Source organism: Haliotis asinina, chromosome 15, assembly GCF_037392515.1.
Source record: "Haliotis asinina isolate JCU_RB_2024 chromosome 15, JCU_Hal_asi_v2, whole genome shotgun sequence".
Taxonomy (NCBI): Eukaryota; Metazoa; Mollusca; class Gastropoda; order Lepetellida; family Haliotidae; genus Haliotis; species Haliotis asinina.
In genome coordinates this window covers 36,308,415-36,331,574 of record NC_090294.1, presented here as the reverse complement: position 1 = coordinate 36,331,574, position 23,160 = coordinate 36,308,415, and the positions used below count along the sequence as shown (strand labels likewise).

Here is a 23,160-nt window from a genome sequence, read left to right as displayed (position 1 = left end):
TTAAATGGAATATATATATGGTTTAAGAGACTGAAATATAGTAAAGATGGCGGCAAAATCAAGTTCAGAAAATGTTATCATGTTGTCTGGTCCACCGTGCTCCGTAAGTCAAGTCAGGTTGAAGTAGCAACTAAACTCAGGACCCATTGGACACGATAGATAATAACTGTTATAGGAGAGGTCGCTGTCGAAAGATGCATTGATCAGTTTGGAACAGCAAATTGTCAAACAGACATCAGCTGTTGCTGATAATAAGACAAGTATATGGACTTCTTTTTATTGTCTAACATGACGTTTCTGGGTTACTTCTTGCCCCTTCTTCAGGTGATAGAGACAGGAGTACAAGACATAGTATATATACCAGTATTTACAGGAAAACGATAAGTACATGTATGTACAAACAAATCACAGAACAAAGATCAAATGCAGTTATAAAAGCAATAATGACAGGGATAAAGTGAAGGCAGTTAAAGGGGCACTGATGCAGAGCGAATGATGTTTCTCGCCAACGGTCTAGTTACGAAACCAAACTGCAAATTGGTCAGCGCCTGCTCCCTCGACCGTGACGGACAAAGGGACTGGGCTTCTGTCCATATTAGCAGAATTTCTTCACCCAAAAGAGTCAGGAGGCCGGATGCCCATCATATGCCATTTTTAAAAATATCCATGGTATTCCTTGTCTGATTGTAATAAAATATCCCAGCAGTGTAGGCTTTTTTCGGATGCTTGGATGTAATGACTGATCCAATTTGATCCTATTTCTGTGTTTTTAACCTCAATATTTAATCATGTTATGTGAAAATATGATGTCTACAGCCATGTAGCAAGCCATTTGTTTCAGTCCGAAAGACTGCAAAGCTTAATATTTAGATAGTTTTGAATGTTGGTTCAGCTGTGATAGCAAATATCATACGTAAATTTTGGTAGCTATGGTAGCTACCCTGCTTTATTATTTATGATAATAAGAAGACACAGTTGATTTATTTGAATTCGTAAACTAAAAACGATGACTTTGCCTTTGGTAGAGAAATCTGAAAATTTTCTTTCTTAAAAAAAAGACTTATTACACCTATTTACCCAAGTACACAGCAAATGCCTATATGCATTCCTTATGCACTGAAGTTCCGTTGGTATCCTAAAAACAGTTTCAGCCCATCAGTGTTTTCAGGCTGCATGCGACGCAGAGATTACAACTTCCTTGCTGTAACTCCCGTTTGATGGTGCAAACCTACACATGTTATTCGTCATCATTCTCTGGATGGTCAGTTAACGAATTTATAACAGATATAATAAGTAGTAACACCACTCAGGTTACTCAACAAAGATTCCCATTTGGCATTTCTCCTGTCTGGAGTAAATACTCAACATTATTAATTAAGGTCTGTAATGGCAAATGTAGTGTATGTTATGTAATATGTGCATGTAAGTGATGCAAGAGGGTTTATCAGCTGAGTTACAAAAACAAACATCAATCAAAGGATTACCCGATAACATACTGATTGATTAATTGCTTTTATCTTCTAGCGGATTTATCAAAAGGCAGTGTGTGTGGATGTACTAATCTATACTGCCTACACTCTGTCCTAAAGTGCGAGTGTAAAAACAACATCCTCCCTTCAAAGAATTAACCACCATTGCGTTGATTGAGTGCTCAATTACTTATAGTGGCGGACATCATACAATTAGTTCCCAGGTGTGCTATCTTGGGTGACCAATGAGAGGTTTATCAGGTTTTCACCAATGTGAAAGACGTGAAACGATGTTTTACTTTTTCGCAAATTAGACTGCTGTAAGACACACGACACAGAGCAGGATTATTTACCAGCCGCAGATGAATGGAATATCGTTCTTTTATGTGGATATTGATGAATACAGTCCTGAACAAGGTAGTAGCCTGACATTGTTGCTATAAAATTAGTCTGTTTTACATTCATTATTTGCATTTTGTTTTAATTTATTTGTTGTAGCATTCAGCAGAATCTGTATGACAGAAAACACACGCCAGATCACATATGTGTGTGAAATAGGATCCACACTGGCAATCTATACAATGTATAAATGTTGCTGTCATGTTAAAAATTTACTTTAAATATACGCAGACTGTGTGTTCTTTTCTTAGTTTTCAAAATCGTACAAATATGACAATAAACTAATGAGGGTTATGAGACAAAATATAGAGACGTACATTGGCTTCGTTATTTTTCCGTCCTAATAGTTTTTTACCATTTCTACCACTGGCAGATGATTAACCTTCAAAGAATTTCATTTGTTTTCATAATACATTTGGAATGAAGTAAAAATGACTTCCCCTTAGTTGATCTGTCAATAATTAAACTCTCAATTGCGCATATGGACTGTGCAGCAGAGGTCACGAACCAGTAAAGAATTGTGGGATATCATCCGGGTACTCAGGGGAGAAAAACAATAACAAAAGTTTACACCAGTCCACGGAAATTGCTCCGCATCAGTGCCCCTTTAAGAGATGTGTACACAGCAAAGTGGTATACAGATAATTAGATTTACAGGAAGCCTGAGGTATGCATGTGTATTCAATCAATGAGGTAGATCAAACAGACGTTACATAAACAATGATGATGGGGAGATGTAAACACAACTGAGTGATATACAGCTAATTAAATGACATCAGGGTGGCTTTTGTGATGTTCCAGGCATTGGGGAGATATACACCTTGATCTCTATTTTTGTCAGGGTTTATCTCCTGATATTGATGGCTTCTAGTAGTTTTTGTTTGCGCCAAATGTGAACTTGGTAGCCAGGATGCTCGTGTGTTGCCAGTCAATGGAATGGGTGGGGTTGTTTTTGATGTGCTCTATATTTGCTTCAACAACAGAAATGAAGGAACCTGCATATAATATTTCTTTTCTAGGGGAAGTCTCAATACTATCACAAGATGTACAAGAATCAGAAAGACTTTTGCAGGGTGTGCCCAGCTGAATTGTACAAAGAAAATCCAGATTTTGGCTTGAGAGATATCTGTCTGCACATTTGTGGTCTGTTGAAAAAGGTATTCTCACAGATAACAGAGGTGCTAACCAATATGATTTGGATGCAAATTTTGTAATATTTTGCATCCAAATCCATACCTTATGATGAAATATTTTGTTTAAAAAAACTATGCATGTAATTGTACCAAGTAGATTTTGATTTACAATCATTGCTAAATAAAAACTTCTTAGTAACTATTCAGCAACTATTTGGCTTTAAAAGTGTGTGCTTTAAGAATACTGCTCTAATCAACCAGTGAAAAGGCCTGGGTAACCATGGTAACAAATTATGGTGACAGAGATAATAAGATTTCATGCTTATGAGATATGCTCTTCATGATTTTAATTTTATGTCTCAGTTTGTGTTTGGTACCTCTGTAACGGCCTAATTACTGATGCAGCATTAAGCATTACTCATCTAGTCTGTAAGAGCTTATAGTCTCCAAGCTATAGTCAAAGTACCAACAACCAGTACTCATAATAAATATTCGTATATCTTTCTGTAATGACATATTTGCATGACCCTTCCAATTTTATTTTGACCTCAATTATGAAACCTTCGGCTGAGCTGCAGAACTTTGAGACCATTTTGTTTTGTGTTGATAATTGATCTATGGGTCTTACAGCTTGGTCACGACTTTAACAGATCATGGCAGTGCCTCAGTTTTGTTTCTCTCTCTTGTGTTTCAACAGGGTAAGAGGGTTGTCATAGATGATGTATGTGATCAGCACACCACCAGGAACGCATATTTCACAGCCATCAAGAAAAAGGTAGGTACATTACAGTAACAGATGTTTAGGTGGAATCCAGGACAAAATCCACCCGGACAAAATCCGACCCAAAATTGAAACCTAGGACAAAATCCACCTGGACAAAATCCACCCGGACAAAATCCGACCCAAAATTGAAACCTAGGACAAAATCCACCTGGACAAAATCCACCCTGAACGAATCCACCCCTAATAAATTCCATCCTAAGAGTAAGGAACTAATGACATGTTTAGTCACAGAAATGAATTTATTTCATATCAGTCATTCATGATCAATAACAAAAACAACCATATTACATATGTTTCACACGTAGTGAAGCGTACTATTTCTTCTTATTTCTTATTATCATTCAGATATATCTATGAATAAACATCTTGCCACAATTTATGGAAGCACTGCAAACAATGGCCTGCACCGTGGAGAAAGTCCTAGAGTGCCTTTTCCTTTGCCATTGTATGTTGTCTGTAATACAGGTTCAGCTGAGTGCTACAACAAATAAATTAGAACAAAATGCAAATGTTAAATTTAGAACAGACTAAAGTTATAGCGACAGTGTCAGGCTATTACCTTGTTATGGAATGTATCCATCAATACTGACATTAAAGAACAATATGCCATTCATCTACAGCTGGTATATAATCTTGATCTGTGTCATGTGTCACTCAACAGTCCGATATGCGAAAAAGTGATACAACGTTTCAGGTTTTTCTCATCGGTGTATAGTCTTATTGGTCATACAAGATAATGCATCTGGCAGGTAATTATATGATGTCCCCAATTCTAAGTAATTTATTTAGCCAATAATGATCAATCAACCAATGTATTGGCAGTTAGTTCTTTGAAAGAAGGATGTTGTTTAAACACTCGCACTTCAGGACAGGGCGTAGTCAGTACAGATTAGTAAGTCAACACACATAACACTGTCTTTTGACAAATCCGCTGTGGAAGATAAAAGTAATTAATCGATCAGCATGTTATCGGTTAGTCCTTTGATCAATATTGGTTTTCGTAACTCAGCTGATAAACCCTCTTGCATCACATATATGCACATATTACATAACATGCAATACATTTGCCACATCAGACCTTATTTATAATGTTGAGTATTTACTCCAGACAGGAAAAATGCCAAATACAAACCTTTGTCGAGTAATCTGAGTGGTGTTACCAGTAACAATATCTGTTATAAATTCATTGACTGACCATCAAGTGAATGATGACAAATAACATGTGTAGGTTTATACTACCAAATATGGGTTACAGCAAGGGAGAAATAATCGCTGTATCATATGCTGCCTGAAAAACCTTATGGGCCAAAACTGTTTTGAGGATACCAACTAAACTTCGTTCTTACATAAGAAATACATATACGCATTTGCTGTGTACTTGTGTAAACAGGTATAATCAGTTTTTTACCAAAGAAAATTTTCAGATTTTTCTACAAATGGCAAAGTCATTGTTATTTGTTTACGGATTCAAATAAATCAAATGCGTGTTTTCATTATCATAGATAATGGACCAGGAGCGTAGCTTGTAGACATCACATCTTTACATGACATGGTTAAATATCAAGGTGAAAAACACAGAAATAAGATCAAATTGGATCAGTCACTTTTCCATCCAGATATTCGAAAAAACCTTCACTGATGGGATACATTTTTACAATCAGACAAGAAATACCAGTTATCATACAGTGGGTAGTGTTCTTGGCAGGGTAACGCCAACAGATATTTTCGGTATCCGTTGGAGTCACATACGGATACCGATGCAAATTAGAGACGTCATATGCAAATTTTAGGGACCACTTTCAGACTGTAAACAAACATGGCGTCACGCCCATCTATCGGCAATCGTGTCCAAATTGACTGCCATGCTTACGTTACTGTGAGTTTCTGTTGGTGTTAACGCTTTATTTGGGGGTTCAGTGAAACAAACATTGTCCCAGCTAAGACTTCTTCAGCACCGAAACGCAGGCATCTTGCAGTTATTCCTTGGACAGCACCCAGAAAAATCTGGAATAAACTGTTTGACACTTTGTCAGTTGACAAGTGCACTTGCAAAATGCCTTGTGAACATTATATTTGTTGTTCAAAAGTTTAACTGAAATTTTCCCAAATTCCACACATTTTTTTGGTCATTTATCAAGCTAAGTTAATATTTGTTGACAACAATACGCTCTTTATCATAAAAGCTGACTGGGAATTACATGATGTAATGCAGTCAAATGAGTGATTAGTAGAAAACTGCTTCACCAAGCTTGTGATGTCATATATTACTACGTACATATTCTTGATGTCATAGATATGCGGGCACATCTCAGGAATTTTAGTTTCATGATCTGTGGCAAATGAAATCACATTTTTTAAAATTTTAAAGTAAGAATTACATTGTATGATAAATAGGTTATCACACTCATGTGTTTTGGGATGGTTAATATCCTGCATTAGGAACAAACACTATGTATGTAGCTTGCCAAGGCTCGCTAAATACAATGTTTATTCTCAATGAAGGATATTAACCATCCCAAAACACACGAGTGTGATAACCTATATGGATATTTTCAAATAACGGCATGTGAAGGGCATCCTACCTTCTCACTGTTTAGGGACTAGCTTACAACACTCACAACTGTCACAGGGACCAGCTTACAACACTCAGAACTGTCAAGCCGAATCAATGAAATGAAATCACTGACATCCTGCATTACAAGGGAAAGGACAAGAAAAGAGGCTGTATCACAGGCAGAAAATTCCAAAGGGCCCTTTCTGTTTTTCTAACTAAACCTAAGGCCAAAGATATACATCAACATTGTGTCAATCCAAGTAACTCCAGCACCAGATTGTTAGTTTCTACTATTTATCCAGATGAGTTGTGGTGACGGGAAAAATTCCAGCAGACTGTCATCTAAGAGAAGCTGTAAATTTCAGTTTCATATGCAATATATCCTTTCACTTTCATCCAGTTCCCAGCGTGCAAGATGAAGGTTATCCAGGTTCGCCCAAAGTATGGGGAGTTCCAGTGTCAGTGGGCTGCCCAGTTTGCTGTGGCTGCCTCCACTCCAGACACTGAGGAGGCTCTGGACAGCAAACAGGCTGAGATACACAAGTGGTTCCAGTCTGATCCAGCTGTATTAGATTCACAAGGTAAGGAGACCGTATTTAATTACAATGTGATCAGGTTAGTCTCATGTCACACAAGTGTTGTAACGACTTGACTTGAGATTCTAACGATTTGATTGGATAACCTATGATTAGCAAGTAGCAAGTACTTTGCTTCAAGCTAAAAAGGTTAGTTTCAAACTCTGCATATAATTTGTATGTAATGAGACCGCATGCAGTATTCTCTATTAATGCAGTGTTTTAGAGTTAATCAGTTTTTATCCCCCCAGCTTATCTGTTCATTCACCCTTCTGTCCGTAATCATGTTGTCTTAAAAACTGAAAACAACCATTCAATATTTTTCAGCAATGCTTGATAGATACATCAAACAGAGCCGAGAGTGGTGCATTTTGCTATTAACAGATTTTTGTCATTTTTGTTTTTCTTGGTTTTCCATGAAATGTTTTGGACGTTTAGTCTCAAAACGGAGGGCTAGGCACTGTTTCCAGAGCACAACTCAAAATACATTCAATATCTTTCTGCAAGACTTGGCAGGCATATTAAACAGGTCTTGGAAGGGATGCCTTTTGCTACTTGCAGAATTTTGGCATTTATACTTTTCATGATTTCTATGGAAACAAGTTGGACTTAGTTTTTTGAAAGAAATCAAGTTGGATTTAAGTATTTATGAACCAGTCAGAAGTTTAACAAGAATCCCGATCACATACTTTATGTACCTCTCAGATAAGTGTAAATTGGCATGGCTTCTACAGCTGAAATCTGAGAATACACAGTAATATTTAGAATGTAGTGAAATGTAACACAGTTTACTTTCGGATTACACTTTCTTAGTAAAGTACATATTCTGGAACTTTTGTTGTTGAGTCCCACCAAGGATTTCAACCCTCACTCTCAGAGTCAGGCACCTAATCACCAGCGCACAAAGACAGCGACCTAACCCTCTCTCCACAAAAGTGGAAATCATCAGCTGGTAGCCTTGACAACATACTTGCTGCCAAGGGAGCTTTCACAGATCCCACCTGTTTGACTTCCATGAAAGCCTCAGCGGCTGAGTGGGTTGGATGACTGACTTGGATTGTGGTAGGATTAAGACTGATGTAACTGATGTAAGGAATCCATGAAATGTGATTGTATTGATAATGAAAAGGAGCTAACTTGAGTGATTAGATTGGAGAGATTAATTGAATCATGTTTCTGTGTATTTTACAGAATTCACAGACAGTTTGACAGTTGCAAAGAAAAGCCTTCCTTTGACAGCAGTAACTAATTATAAGGTAAAGAGCAAGACAACAAACTCATGGCATATTTGTTGTTGCTGTTTTATGACCAAAGCTGTGGTGTTTACATGTCTTCTTTCTTGTCTGGTATGTGATTTTTTTTAGAGGAAGAAATATGTTTAGTGTATGTAAATAGTTTCATTTCGTAAGTGTGTGTAAATAAGGGAGTGCATTAATAACTTACATGTAGATTTGTCAGTCTCACAGAAACTCACATGATGATCGCTTGTTAAGCAACTTTTTTATTTGTGACACAAATCAGAGTTGGTCTGTCAATTTCCTGTGCAAGTGCAAAATTGGGTTTTCTTTCAATTCTTGGAATTTGTGTTAGTGAGCAATTCATAGGTCTCAAATGGAATCAAACAAATTTTAACTTTGAATGAAATATGACATCAGACACGAGAGTTATCTCCCTTATATATGAAACCGTGCTGTTGCCTCCTTATGTTTCTTGTCCTTGGGTCTATCCTTGAGCTTGCCATTACTACCTTTATCTAAAGGTTCACTGAAAGGAATAGTGCGATTTAGGGAGTGATTAATGTAGGGTCATTGTGGTTTTTAATGGCATCTAGACTCATATGTTGCAGCTTGAGGTACCAGCTCTCTTCTTTCAATGGGAGGGCCTAAACACTGACAACAGAAATGCCCAGCTCACAGCACAGCTGTGTCAAGGGTGGGCCACAGCTAACAGATGTGGGAGAGTGTTCATTGTCTGTGATGGGAAGAATGTTAGTAAAGGTAAAGTAAAGTGGATGGATGTTTTTTATTCTGCAGGCCTCAATGTTCCTACTTTGTCCTTTTATACTTTTGTCATTTGTACTTGTATTCCTATAGCAGTTATGCTTGTTGTTAGAGGTGGCATGACATGACATGACTGTCGGGCCTGTTGTCTAGAGACCCACACCTCAGCACATTTAAAATAAGGAAATCACTGTCTACAGAGTCTACATATTATCACATGATTTTCTGTTGCAATATTTTTTGTTTTTACTTAAGGCACTTGGCGGCCATTTTTTAAATAGTCTTCAACTCATGATATCTTGACTTATCGGTGCACTGATACATTGCCGACAAGCCTACAGGCTCGATACGATGACTGATTCAGTTGTAATTGTATGGGTTCATATTTGACATGTATCGATTTTTGTTATTTTGATGTTGCACTGATATCTGCTGTTTGTATTCTGTTTGGGCTCTGATGAAATGCCTTGCTGGCTTTACTTTCTACCTAAGATAATAAGTTTCCCAAGATGAGTTGAGCTGAGTTGGGCTTTGTATGCCAGACCATACTAGCAATTGCAGCTAATCAGAAACATCAAAACAATAATGACATAAAAATTTAATTTTCCTTTCTGGAAAGGTTGTAAGTTTCCAGTTTACTTTGAAGTAGGGATATGTAAAATGGTATATGTCATATGCAATGCTCATATTTTGTATAACGTTCAGGCCCCCACTAAGTAATTGAATTAATTACAGTAAATGTGAAGGAACTGGATCTCAAATGTAAACAAATGCAGCCCACTCGCAGAACAATTGCAGCGATATCGGTAGTTTAGCGGTAGTAACATAAACACAATGCCCTTATCAGAAGCAATGTTGGTAATACTTGAAACATGCTCGGCCATCTTTGGAGATTTCTTGGCTCCGTTCCGTGATTTGTCAGTTGCGTCCGGAAACTTACTCATCATAACATGGCATCACCAGAAGGAGCACCCATTGCAATTCATGGTGACCCATGACCTCAGTATTGAGATAGGTATCGTATCATGAGGCACCTGTATCGTGACATCACTTCTATCTTGGAAAATATTTTGTGTTTATGATGTCAGTATGTTTCAGGTCTAATCAATCAACAAGAAGAAAACTTTTCTGTGAGAACTTTCACAAAAGCTGTTGCTAAAGAGGTAACTGATCTCATACTTGACAGAATACACAAAGAATAAGTGTGTTATTCCGGTCAGAGTAAGAATTCATATTGAAAGTACCGTTACTTATTGATAATACATATATATATGGTTATCATTGAATATTACTTTTGTGTGAGAACTTTCACAAAAGCTGTTGCTAAACAGGTAACTCATCTGATACTTGACAGAATACACAAAGATGTATATGGTTAGCATTGAATATTACTTAATGAACAGTTATGTGCTGAGGTAGAATGTCCACATTGATGTTTCTTCCCCTTCTGTGAAAGTTCAGCTCAATGTACAGCATGTTGTACATCGCCAGCCCATCACAAACATTTATCTTTACCTCTGAATACAACTACACCTGGAAATTTGATGCTTCATGCTGTGGTGTCGCTTAGAAATTTTGCTTTCAAAATTCATATCAGCTATAAAGATATCTGTTTTGTGGGATATTTCCATAAGAATCACTGTGAAGTTTGTCTTTTGGTATGTTGTAGACCCAAAACTGTATGCTTCATTTGGGTGTTTACTATCATTATCAAATGTCTGTTTATTCATCACAATATTCTGTCTCAGTCACTCAGTGTGACAGTTAATAATATGCAGGGATATATCTGTTACATAGATAGTGGTGGCATTTTTGTTTCATCTTCGTTTTGTGTTGTAAGATCTAATGTAATAATCCAATCAACTTCAGTTTAGCCACAGGACTGAGTTACTATCATAGGTTGTGGTGCTAAGTTTGTTTGACTCATATGAGGCCAGCTTCATCACTTGCATATATCAGGTGGACATCCCAGTGTATGTAGTGCAGCTAACGGACCTGGCACAGGCAGGGAGTTTCTGTGTCCCCCAGGAACCAGGAATATTGGCCTACTTACAGAAGAGACACTGTCTACACCTCCACTGTCGGGTAGGCTGTGTCCTTTAATCAACAATATTATACAATTACTTTACAAAAATGTCATCGCTGACCATCCAAGACTTCTATTCACTGTTAACATGTAATCTAATATACAATCTAACATTACTATACTGCATTACACTGTATGATTTTGCATCAGATTTCCAGCCTTTTATCACTCAGTCTGTGGTACCACATTGTGTAGTGCAGGGTCAGTGTAGGAAAAATTTAGAAAATTTAGCCTGTCCACAGGACTGGCTGGTCCAATTTTTCACCAGTCCTACCCAAATCTAGCCTGTCGTCCAAATATAAATAAAACACCATTTCAAGACTTAAAACTGGTTTGTTTTATTTTAAGCTGTCATTTAACATGCACACACAGAGCTCAGACTGTTAAATGTCTCCCAGTGGAATCCTCTGGTTACAACATTACTGAACTAGTCTTCAGACAAGTCATCAACATCTCCATCAAGATCTGAAAACTGACCCGACAAGGGCACTGACGAGAATTTCTTAAACCCATCCTCCACAAAATTCACCCATCTTGGACATTGGGATGGGCTATCTTTCCTACACTGGCAAAGACATGACAGATTTGTCTTAAGTGTTATTCTTGCTGTGTCAAATGATAGCCCTCATTATGGTTTCCCCAAAGTAGTTAATGTCTTAGACTGGCACTTTGTCTTTTCTGTTTCACTAGGAGATAACATAATATCACTGAAATGCTGCTGACAGCAGTGTTAAACCCATCTCACTCCATCACCTTCCACTCTATTATTTTCTGACCCGTGAAGACACGGGTTAGAATTAGTCATCAGTAACCCATGCTTGTTGTAAGAGGCAACTTACGGGGTCGGGTGGTCAGGCACGCATACTTGCAGTGACCAGTGAGCAATGTATTTACTTTACTGAACACCTCAATGTTAATTCTAAACTGTTTGAAGCATGGGTACACTTAAGGCAAGCTGTGTGAATCAAGCAATTCAAATTTTGCGTCTTGCTGTTTTTCCTGCAGGTATTGTCTTAGTTAAGTTGCTGCAATGTAATTCCCCTTTTTAATATTCACAGGGACTAGATTTCAACGTTTTGTCGAAATTTATTCATTGGAATGTGAGGCTAATCTTTTTGTGGACAATGCAAGATTTTGCAGATGACAAAACAAAAACAGATTTATAGTTGGCTCCCTTCCATCAATTTGCATTTGCAAAACATTGGAGATATTTGTGTATCATGCATGATTCAATGCTATTCGTTTGTAAGTGTGGTACATTGAAAGTAATAGAGGAGCACTTAGACGGTCAGAAAATGACATTTATGTGTGAGGTAAGATAAATCATCTTATCCCATTTGTGTAGATCGATGCTCATGCTGTTGGTCACTGGATTGTCTGGACCAGACTCGATTATTTACTGACCACTGCTATATAGCTAAGTGCAGCGTGGGATATAGCTAAGTGCAGCGTAAAACTAAACTCACTCACTTCATCATCTTTCACTGCAGGCCACCCAGTACATCTATGCCAGTGCCTCCCACAAAGCCATGGCCGAGAGGGCAGGAGTCCGACACATCAAGGCAAGATTTCCTGATCCTCAAACAAGGATAGGGAGGCATAAGTGACCCTTTGATCTTATTGGTTACAATTGACAGTGCATGGTTACTTCTTATAAAATGTGTCAGAAACCTGAAGTCATGGGATCTAATACCAAATTCATCCTGTTTCTAGGTTAGTCTTTTCAAAACATGGGCTTCACTAAAGTGGTAAACATTTATATCTTTCCCTCATTTGACAGAAAACCAAAGTATTAGCTGTTCAAAAACGTGTCAAGCCAAACTCATTTTACAGCTCAAACCCTGATGTGGATCACTCTATTTTCAAAAGTCTTTTAACATTATGGTATCAGCTTGTCTTGGTGCTTGCCCCCTGTAACCTTTTCTGCTGACAGTTCAATTTTTAAAACATAAACAGGGTTTTATGGTTGTGTTAGTCATCATGACTGACAGTCCACCCAGACTTCACCATACCCTCTTCATTGTTAGTCATCATGACTGACAGTCCACCCAGACTTCACCATACCCTCTTCATTGTTAGTCATCTACTTAGTGATTGTCGGACACATAAATGGAATGACATGCTTTCAATAGGAAAATATGTCTGTGATGGAAGGTAAAACAAACAATATGAACAATACAGACCAAATATAAAACCTTATTTTTATCTTAAATGCACATTTTTGATTATTGTGTTATGGCAAGCCTTGCAGACTCCAGATGTGTACTTTTTTAAGCTGATTTTTTCATCATGGTTACTTGTGTTCCAGGTATCTCAAGTTCTCCACCATCCTAAGCTGGTAGGTAGTCTTACAATCAACCTTTCTTTAATGACCTATACTTCAGGCTTGTATCTGGCAAAATATTCTGTTCAAGTATGGATTCCTTGAGGAAGACTCTTGAATACTTCAGATTTACTGTCTCTCAAACATCATGTTTGATTGTTGCCAGATAGACAGTATGACTGCTTGTCACCAGGACAATCATGATTGAATTAGGATTGAATTGTTAGGTCTGTCTTTAAAACTCATGAATTTTAGATGCTTCCATATAAACCATAAAAATGAGAATGCCTAAGAGGGCCTTGACTTTTTCTAATCAGTTACCAAATCATGTAATGTACCTAGAAATAAAGTTTTAGTTTAATCAGACCCAGTTGAAATGTGTATGGATGAACAGCAAGGGAGACTGTACTGGTTATGTATGAACTGACCGAACGGGTCTTTTATACTTACAGAGTTTTGAAACTGTGGTTTGTGCACATACCGTATGAGACTGGATATGACAGTAGGAGCGCATAATTTATGTTATGCAGTTATTTCCCTTTATCTCGCTTCTAGTCAAACATATGCATTTATCCTGAAGTAAACCTGGACAAGAGTTATCTCCCTTTTCCAAAATAAATTTGGGCATGCCATTTTAATTGGAGATATTAAACTTGGTTGATACCCACTGGTAGCATTTTTTTTTCAGTATTGAACATTAATCTAGTGTGAATTTACTATATAAAAATTCATTTTATGAAAAAATCTTTAAGAAAAATGTTAGTATAAAAAAATATTTTTCATTGAGGATTCAGTATTCCTGGGTCTTTACAGAATTAATGTGTCAAATCTTACACACTGCCTGGAAAATTGACTTTCCTGCTTTATTTCATATCAATACTGAAATATCTTTATTAAAAAAGACATAATAATAATAATAGTAAACAATTTACTTTTTAAGAAGACTTATTTTGACATATTACTTTTTACAGATGATGCCATAAGGGTCAAACAAATGTCATGGTGACTTGCTAATTTTACAGAATTAGATTTGGGACACATTTTTCTACAAAATAACACCAAATTCAGCAATTTCTTCATATTTTGTATCCAGACTCCATGAGCACTTTGTGAAAACTCTGTTTTTAGTTAAATCTTCTAATTGCAGCTTGTGTCAGCTCATAGCAGCTTGACACCAAGGATACCTGAGCTGCTGCAGCACATGATGGTGGAGGCTGGAGATGAGGAGGAGCAGCCGGCAGAGATTCCCCTGTACCGTCACCTTGACAACATGGAGGATGGCTGCATCAAGATGGAGCTGCCAGGCGGAAGAAGGGAAATGCTGTTTGCAAAGAACAGTCAAGTTGTCCAAAAGTAATTTTGATCTTAATAGTCTCAGCCGTGACCTGGTGTAAAAACCTTATGTCAGCCTTGTGTGCAAACTCTTTCAGTGTTGTCACAACCCCTAGTGTACAGTACATATCCCTGTGCATGTAAAAGAACCTACGAATACATTGGTTGATGGCCAGCAACATGCATTAGACTTGGACAAAGTGCTGTGACCATGTATCCCATTCCACCCAGTTTTGAATGGAGACCTTGAAAGGATAAGAAAGCCACAATAACACTGCATGCCTAGTGGCTGCAAGGTCCCTAGGGAGTTGTGATTGATAGTTCAATGTGCCGTTGAGATGGACATGCAATGATAGAGGGGGAAAAATACCAGCACCTTGAGCATGTACTAGTTGTGTGGATATGTGCACTATATGAATATCCTAAAACAGTCAAGAAGAGCCTGTATGTGTAGCAGTGGGGATCAGAAACCATGTATTGATGTGACAAATTGTTCAACCACCAGGCTTCTCCTATGCCTTCTAAGTAATCATGTAGGTATATGATGAGATTTTTGTGAAATGATGAATTTATTTGGTTGAGGAAATGAACTAATTCTACTTTTTCATCCTGCAGTTATCAAAATGACTACCTTATGTCTGCCACACGTGTTGGACAAGTTGGAAGTCGAATCCATAACGAAACATGGAACAGATCTGCACCATCAGAAACACCCCCTTCCCCGACCTCAGTGTCAGACGTACCCACCCTGTCCAGTGACTCCAGTACGGGGTCAACAGCAGCTCCTGTGAGGGATCTGCCTGTTTGGATGCTGGGGAAGTCCAAGAAGAGCCCAGCACCATCTTTGTCCAAGAGTGACAGTGCCAGCTCTACAGAGGGAAGATCAAGGTGAACCTGCACAATAAATAATGTTTTGTATAAGAATGAAGATTTTTATGGATATCAACTTCTTTATGAGAGAACACAACGTTTCAGAGTTAATGCTTACTCCTTCATCAGGTGATTGAGAAAGGGATACAGAGGTGTATTTATATGTACAGGTAAAAAACAATAACAAAGTAACAAGTGGAATGAGTTAACGAAAGCTAGTATAAACAAGCACTGATAGGAAGCCGATAGTTAAGATAACAATGATGGAAGCCAATGGTAATGCATTACGGTTGATTGGATATGTTTACATAACACAGATACGGGGTAAGGACGATGTACATGATTGGGGATGAGGATGGAAGCCAGTGGTGATACATTACGCATGATAGGATGATGTATATAACACACGATAGGGGGTGAGCATGTTTACATGAGGGTTGATGATGTACAAACACAAGTAGGTAAGGATGTACTCGGGTAGATTGGCTATACATGAATTACATAGATAGAATGTACACAGGTAGATGAGATTAATTTATCAATAAGTCCCAGGCACTTGGTAGGTACACTCCTTGGTCGCGGTTGATGGCTGGTTTCTGTCTCCGGATCTCGATGGCCTCTTGCAGTTTCTTTTGGCGCCAGTTGTTGTTGTTGGTAGATAGTATCCTAGTGTCCTCCCATCGAATTGAGTGTTCAGGGTTCTTGAGAATGTGTTCAGAGATGGCCGATTTCTGGTCGAGTTTCCTGACTGAGGTCTGATGTTCCTTCATTCTGGTGTTGATTGGTCTCAGCGTTTCTCCAATGTATAGGTCGCCACAGTTGCAAGGGATCTGGTAGATGCATCCTCTCGGGTTAGGGTGTTCACAGCTGGGTCCTTTACCGTTGGCTTTTAGGTAGGTCTTGATGGTCTTGCCACTGGAGAAGGTGACATCGATGCTGGCTTTGGTCTTGATGAGGCGTGATATTTGATGACTGATGGGGCCAAGGTAGGGTATGGTTACTCTGATGGGTGATGGAGAAGGTTTGGGGCGGGGTTCTCGGTCCTTAAGGGTCTTGTTGATGGTGGCTGTGACGAGCTGGGGAGGGTAACCGTTGAGTGTGGTGAATGTCTTTCTGAGGTGGTCCAGTTCATTGTTTAGGGCATCGGGGTGGCAGAGGGCTTTGGCACGTCTGGTAAGGGTGGCGATGATAGCTTGCTTGATCTGAGGATGGTGGCAGGAGTTGTAGTGGATGTACTGGTCGGTGTGCTTGCGGTAAACTGAGGTTCTAAGTCCATCGTCTGTGCTGTGGAGGGATACGTCGAGGAAGGGCAGGTGTTGGTTGGTCTCAGTCTCCATGGTGAACTTGATTCTTGGATGTTGGTCGTTGAGGTGGTTGAGGAGCTCATTGGGGTCGTTGTCATAGGCGATGGTGGTGAAGGTGTCGTCGACTTTGCGGTACCAACAGAGGGGCTGGAACGGAGCTGTGTCTGACCTCTACCACAAGACCCAGTCCTTAGCAGAGAAGACCAAGCAGCACCTCCATGAGAAAGTGAAAACTACCCACATCACCAAGTTCACCCAGTTACAACGCCCTCCCACCTCCAACATTCCTGAAGCTAACAACAACAACACCAACCTCAAGACAGTCATCAACCTCAGCAGCAAGCCTCTCACACCATCTCAGACATCTCTCCTTGCTAAAGGCCTGAAGTATGTCCCAGTCTCCGCCAAGATCAACACAGATGCCTTCATCACCAGCATTGAAAGTTGACTTCAACAACTGGCTCCCAATGGCAACGTAGACTACCTCCGACACCAGATTATAGACACCATCAAGCAAGCTCCCAAGCCCCGCCCCAACCTCACGCACCAAGAGAGACAGGCCATCACCGAACTCAAGAAGGATGACAGCATCACCATCACCGAAGCTGACAAGGGCAAAGCAGCAGTCATCATGGACACCCCGGAATTCCTCCAGCTCGTCGACAACAGCCTCTCAGACACCACCACCTACCTCAACATCAAGAAAGATCCGACGGCCAGACTGGAAAGACAACACAAGAAAACCCTGAAGGACCTCCATGAGAAGAGAGAAATCAACGACATCATCTTCAACCAGCTGAACCCTATCAACTCCCAAGCCCCATACGGAAGAGCCACCATCAAGATCCACAAGAACCCGCCCAAAGCCCGGATCCTAGTCTGCTCAAGAGGTTCAGTTTTCTACAACACCGCCCAGTTCCTCACACGTCTCCTCGCTCCACTTGGCAAAGATGGCAAGTCCTACATCAGCGACTCTTCATCCTTTGTCAACCAGCTGAAAGAATCCAACCCCACAGGCACCATGGTCAGCTACGACGTCGTGGACCTCTTCACCAACATCCCACTAGAAGAAGCCCTGGACATCCTTCGCAGCAAGTTAGCCAACTGGATAGAAGACTTGGACACCCAGCTCACCATAGACAGCATCACCAACCTCGCCCGCAGCTGCTTTGACACCTCCTACTTCACATTCAATGGTAAGATATACAAGCAGATCCACGGTCTCCCCATGGGCTCACCTCTTTCTCCTCTCATTACAGAAATCTTCATGACCTCCTTCGAGGAAGCAGCCCTCTCCACAGCTCCGTTCCAGCCCCTCTGTTGGTACCGCATGGAGACTGAGACCAACCAACACCTGCCCTTCCTCGATGTATCCCTCCACACCACAGACGATGGACTTACAACCTCAGTTTACCGCAAGCCGACGCACACCGACCAGTACATCCACTACAACTCCTGCCACCATCCTCAGATCAAGCAAGCTATCATCGCCACCCTTACCAGACGTGCCAAAGCCCTCTGCCACCCCGATGCCCTAAACAATGAACTGGACCACCTCAGAAAGACATTCACCACACTCAACGGTTACCCTCCCCAGCTCGTCACAGCCACCATCAACAAGACCCTTAAGGACCGAGAACCCTGCCCAAACCTTCTCCATCACCCATCAGAGTAACCATACCCTACCTTGGCCCCATCAGTCATCAAATATCACGCCTCATCAAGACCAAAGCCAGCATCGATGTCACCTTCTCCAGTGGCAAGACCATCAAGACCTACCTAAAAGCCAACGGTAAAGGACCCAGCTGTGAACACCCTAACCCGAGAGGATGCATCTACCAGATCCCTTGCAACTGTGGCGACCTATACATTGGAGAAACGCTGAGACCAATCAACACCAGAATGAAGGAACATCAGACCTCAGTCAGGAAACTCGACCAGAAATCGGCCATCTCTGAACACATTCTCAAGAACCCTGAACACTCAATTCGATGGGAGGACACTAGGATACTATCTACCAACAACAACAACTGGCGCCAAAGGAAACTGCAAGAGGCCATCGAGATCCGGAGACAGAAACCAGCCATCAACCGCGACCAAGGAGTGTACCTACCAAGTGCCTGGGACTTATTGATAAATTAATCTCATCTACCTGTGTACATTCTATCTATGTAATTCATGTATAGCCAATCTACCCGAGTACATCCTTACCTACTTGTGTTTGTACATCATCAACCCTCATGTAAACATGCTCACCCCCTATCGTGTGTTATATACATCATCCTATCATGCGTAATGTATCACCATTGGCTTCCATCCTCATCCCCAATCATGTACATCGTCCTTACCCCGTATCTGTGTTATGTAAACATATCCAATCAACCGTAATGCATTACCATTGGCTTCCATCGTTATCTTAACTATCGGCTTCCTATCAGTGCTTGTTTATACTAGCTTTCGTTAACTCATTCCACTTGTTACTTTGTTATTGTTTTTTACCTGTACATATAAATACACCTCTGTATCCCTTTCTCAATCACCTGATGAAGGAGTAAGCATTAACTCCGAAACGTTGTGTTGATATCCATAAAAATCTTCATTCTTATGTATTTTCACTTCTAAATGACATTCAAAGACTTAATGTTTTGTACGTTTGGCGTTTTATGCTACAGTTGGTACTGTACCAGCTATCCCAGCTGCCTGTAAATAATCCATTGATTTATATGTGAAGCATCCCAAGTATCTGATGACGAAGTACCAAACGTGACCACATGATTCACTTCCATGCCTCTTAAGACACATGAAATGTTTAAGGGGGATTTATTCTAACATAAAATCGATGCACAGAAAGATGTCGTATATCTTCTTTGCAGTTGTCATGTTCATAAAACGTTCTTCTTGAGAAATTATTACATTCATTGTTGAATTTATGTGGAAATATTGGTGACTATATTTCTATTGTTGAGAAATGCAACTGCATCAGCCTCCTCTGTAAAGCTATGATTTGTTGTGCAACGAAGGCTGTTAACTCTTTATTGTTATCCTGTGATCCTTTATATTGTAGGTGGGCCTGTTTAATGTCAAATAACAAACTTTTTGACTTCTTTGTGAGTCATTTTAGAAGTTGTGAAAATAAATAAAAACCAAGTTGTATGGATTGTCAACTTCTTTATTGCAATGAATGCGATGTTTCAGTGTAGGTCACCTCAAGTAATCACCCCATACCCCCCATTTGCCTTCCATGCTTCCCTTCGGCCATTGTAATGACAATGAATTATAGTGTACTACAATCTAATTACCATCTCAATGTACAACTCACTGTTGTTTAGACTCAACCTCTTATCACAACCGACCCGTTAAGGTCCCAGGGTAAAATAGGCCTTCAGCAACCCATGCTTGCCATAAAAGGCGACTATGCTTGTAGTACGAGGCGACTAATGGGATTGTGTGGTCAGGCTCGCTGACTTGGTTGATGCGTCATCGGTTCCCAGTTGCACAGATCAATGCTCATGTTGTTGATCACTGGATTGTCTGGTCCAGACTCGATTATTTACAGACCGCCGCCATATAGCTGGAATATTGCTGAGTGTGGCATAAAACTAAACTCATTCACTGTTATCACAACCAGTCACTCTTTACACTCTGTACATCAACCCACTCTTCCCAGCTCACTAATTCGAAATCCACTGTACATCAACCTTGTCAACTTTATATACTCACTATGCAGTCATGTATATATTCTCCTTGTTTCAACTCCTTGTCTCACAAGCTTGATAACAGTGTTAGTACTTACACCAAAACATTGGACTCATAACAATGAAGAACTTGGTTTGGCTTGAATCCCTAGCATGCTTCAACTGATGATCATATTTCAAAGTGTGTCATCACTTCACCCATGCTTGTTGTTTTCACATGTGGTAATCATCTGTGACGTAGATGGTCTTCCTCCCAGTTGCCTTGATGTCACTGAAATATTTTTGAAGCCTGGTAAGCCCAACTCACTTCTGTGTTTTATCTTCCAGGTTTCGGAAGACTGTGTATGTAATGACAGAGCTGGAGCTAGTGGAAGCAGCTAGACAAGTGCTGAAACAGGTATACGTCATGAAAAAAAGGCAAGATTTATGGGTGTCAACTTCTTTATTTTGAATAACACGACATTTCAAAGCGTATGCTTCCTCCTTCATTGGGTGAAGGAGCATACGCATGCTCCAAAATGTCATGCTACAGTGGAAGCTGTCAAAACTGGCATCTGTCCAATCCTGCTGGTTGTCAACACCGGCATAAAACCTCAGTCCCAACGATGACTTGTACATTTACCATCACTTCTACAATTCAGCACTTTGTCTAAAGCAGATGATTTCTTCAGTCCCAATGAGTGTTGGTTTAGACAGCTACCACTGCATTCACAATAAAGAAGTTGACATCCACAAATCTTGCATTTCTTATGCATTCCACTTCTAAATGGCCATCAAAGATTTAGGTTTACATTATAGTGCCACTACACTGCACACTCTTGCATGGACACGTACATGTACAGGGAGGTCATCATTGCTGTGTTTCAGCTTGTGAAGGCAGATACAGTAAAGTCAATTTACTTTCAGTCTAAGTGATACGTGACCTTCTACAAGGGTTTATTAGTTTACTTAGACTGGTCTACATTACTCCTCTTGATGTATTCCCTGATAAGCCTTTGTATGTTGAAGGAATATTTCATCATTTGTGACATTTCCGGGACTTTTCCTTTCCCATTCATCACACTGATACTGAATAAGTGTATTTGAATTAATATTCATAGATACACATGAAAAGGTGGCCAGTGGGAATGGAATTGGATAAGCCAAATATGTTATCTTATTTGTCAGCACCTTATGTGGTACGTCAGACTCCCAGTACATTATGTTGAGCTTTCTTCAAGCTGTGTCAGAACTGAAATATCTCAGCCTCAACGAAGGCTGTGTCCATCAGGAATATATCAGTTTAAGACCACTCAACAGAATAATGCAGTTATTCAGCCAAGTATGTGCTAACTTTCAAATCATCCATCCCAGACTTGTGAGGACTGTTAAACGTAGTCTCATAATGGTGATATTATTTTTGAGGGGGCTTGCTAATCACTGTATCAAATGTTCACCCTCGTCGTTCCTTGTTCCCCAGCTCATCTTTTCCCTTCTAATATTTATTCACTTCACAGAGACATGGGTCGTGTGGCCTGTCCGAGCCGCTATGCGCAGAATCAATTTCATCATCCTGCACTACACAAGCACTAGCCTATATCTGCTCTCCCTTTCACTATCCAGATGGGCTTGCTCACTGATGTGCAATGCCCACTTCTCATAAAACATTCTCTGTACTGGTCCAACTTATCCTTGTTTGCCAGCAGTGACATGAACTAAACAATTACCACATGTTGACAGGGTGGGCGAGAAGACCTGCTTGAGGTTCTTGAAAAACAAGCAAAGGAGGAGACAGGTATAGATGCTGGTGTTCCAACTTCAAACAAGGACCAAACACACAAGTCAACTGTCGTACCGGAGGGAGAGTTTGAAGACATGTTGGCTGTGCCAACACTGTCCACTGATCTTGCTTCTCCCAGAAAAAGACAGATGCCTGCCCCAGAACATTCTGCCGGTGAATCCACCAGTCTTCCATCTCCAGCAAAGAGGAGGACTGTATCTCCTGGACTGGGGAGGAGGGGACATCAAGAGTCACCTGAACTGGTTGGGGGTTCTGCTGAAAACAGTGGGGAGGAGGGAACATGTGGGATTCAAGATGATGGTAATGTAGAGGAGTCTCACCTCAGGTCAAGGAAGCATGTAAGAGATGTGCTGAGCTCCATCTTTGACTAATGACAAACTTCTTTGTAATAAATGGTGCTATAGTTCTATAGAAGTATTGTTATGTATCTAAAATTGAACCTAAGCTCTTTGCATGGATACCTAACTGAGGGCTGAAAAGGCATTTGATGTTAACTTTTTATTGTGTCTGTTGACTCACAGCTTCAATAGGTCCCTTTTGATCAACCTGTCTTGTAAAGACATGGCCACCAAAGTGCAGCGGTATTGTTGCAGACTGTCTAGGTTGTTGTTAAACACTGCATTCAGTGATTTTCCAGCAAAAATGGTGGCATGGAGATAATCCAGTGATTGACATGAGTATCATAGTAATGAGTCCATTTGTAATGCACTAAGCTCCACACCAGAAGATATGCTCAAAGTGATACAGATTTGACTAGTCAGATTATTTCTCGAAAAGCTAGGTTTTTAGGTCTGACTTGAAAAGAATGCCAAATGTTGATGTTGTTAACTCTTCTGGAAGAAAATTCCAGTTTGGG

General features: G+C 40.0%; 1 protein-coding gene across 1 annotated transcript; it reads left to right on the top strand.

Moving 5' to 3' along the window:
• The first annotated feature begins 19 nt into the window (after window positions 1-19).
• Window positions 20-22,718, top strand: LOC137265535 (uncharacterized). The gene is made up of 14 exons (XM_067800953.1): window positions 20-103; window positions 2,888-3,025; window positions 3,699-3,776; window positions 6,740-6,920; window positions 8,106-8,170; window positions 8,761-8,911; window positions 10,013-10,077; window positions 10,874-10,999; window positions 12,491-12,562; window positions 13,309-13,338; window positions 14,471-14,676; window positions 15,271-15,543; window positions 20,852-20,921; window positions 22,244-22,718. The coding sequence occupies exons 1-14, from the start codon at window positions 47-49 to the stop codon at window positions 22,673-22,675; spliced, it is 1,944 nt and encodes a 647-aa protein (XP_067657054.1). The 5' UTR covers window positions 20-46; the 3' UTR covers window positions 22,676-22,718.
• Window positions 22,719-23,160: the final 442 nt, after the last annotated feature.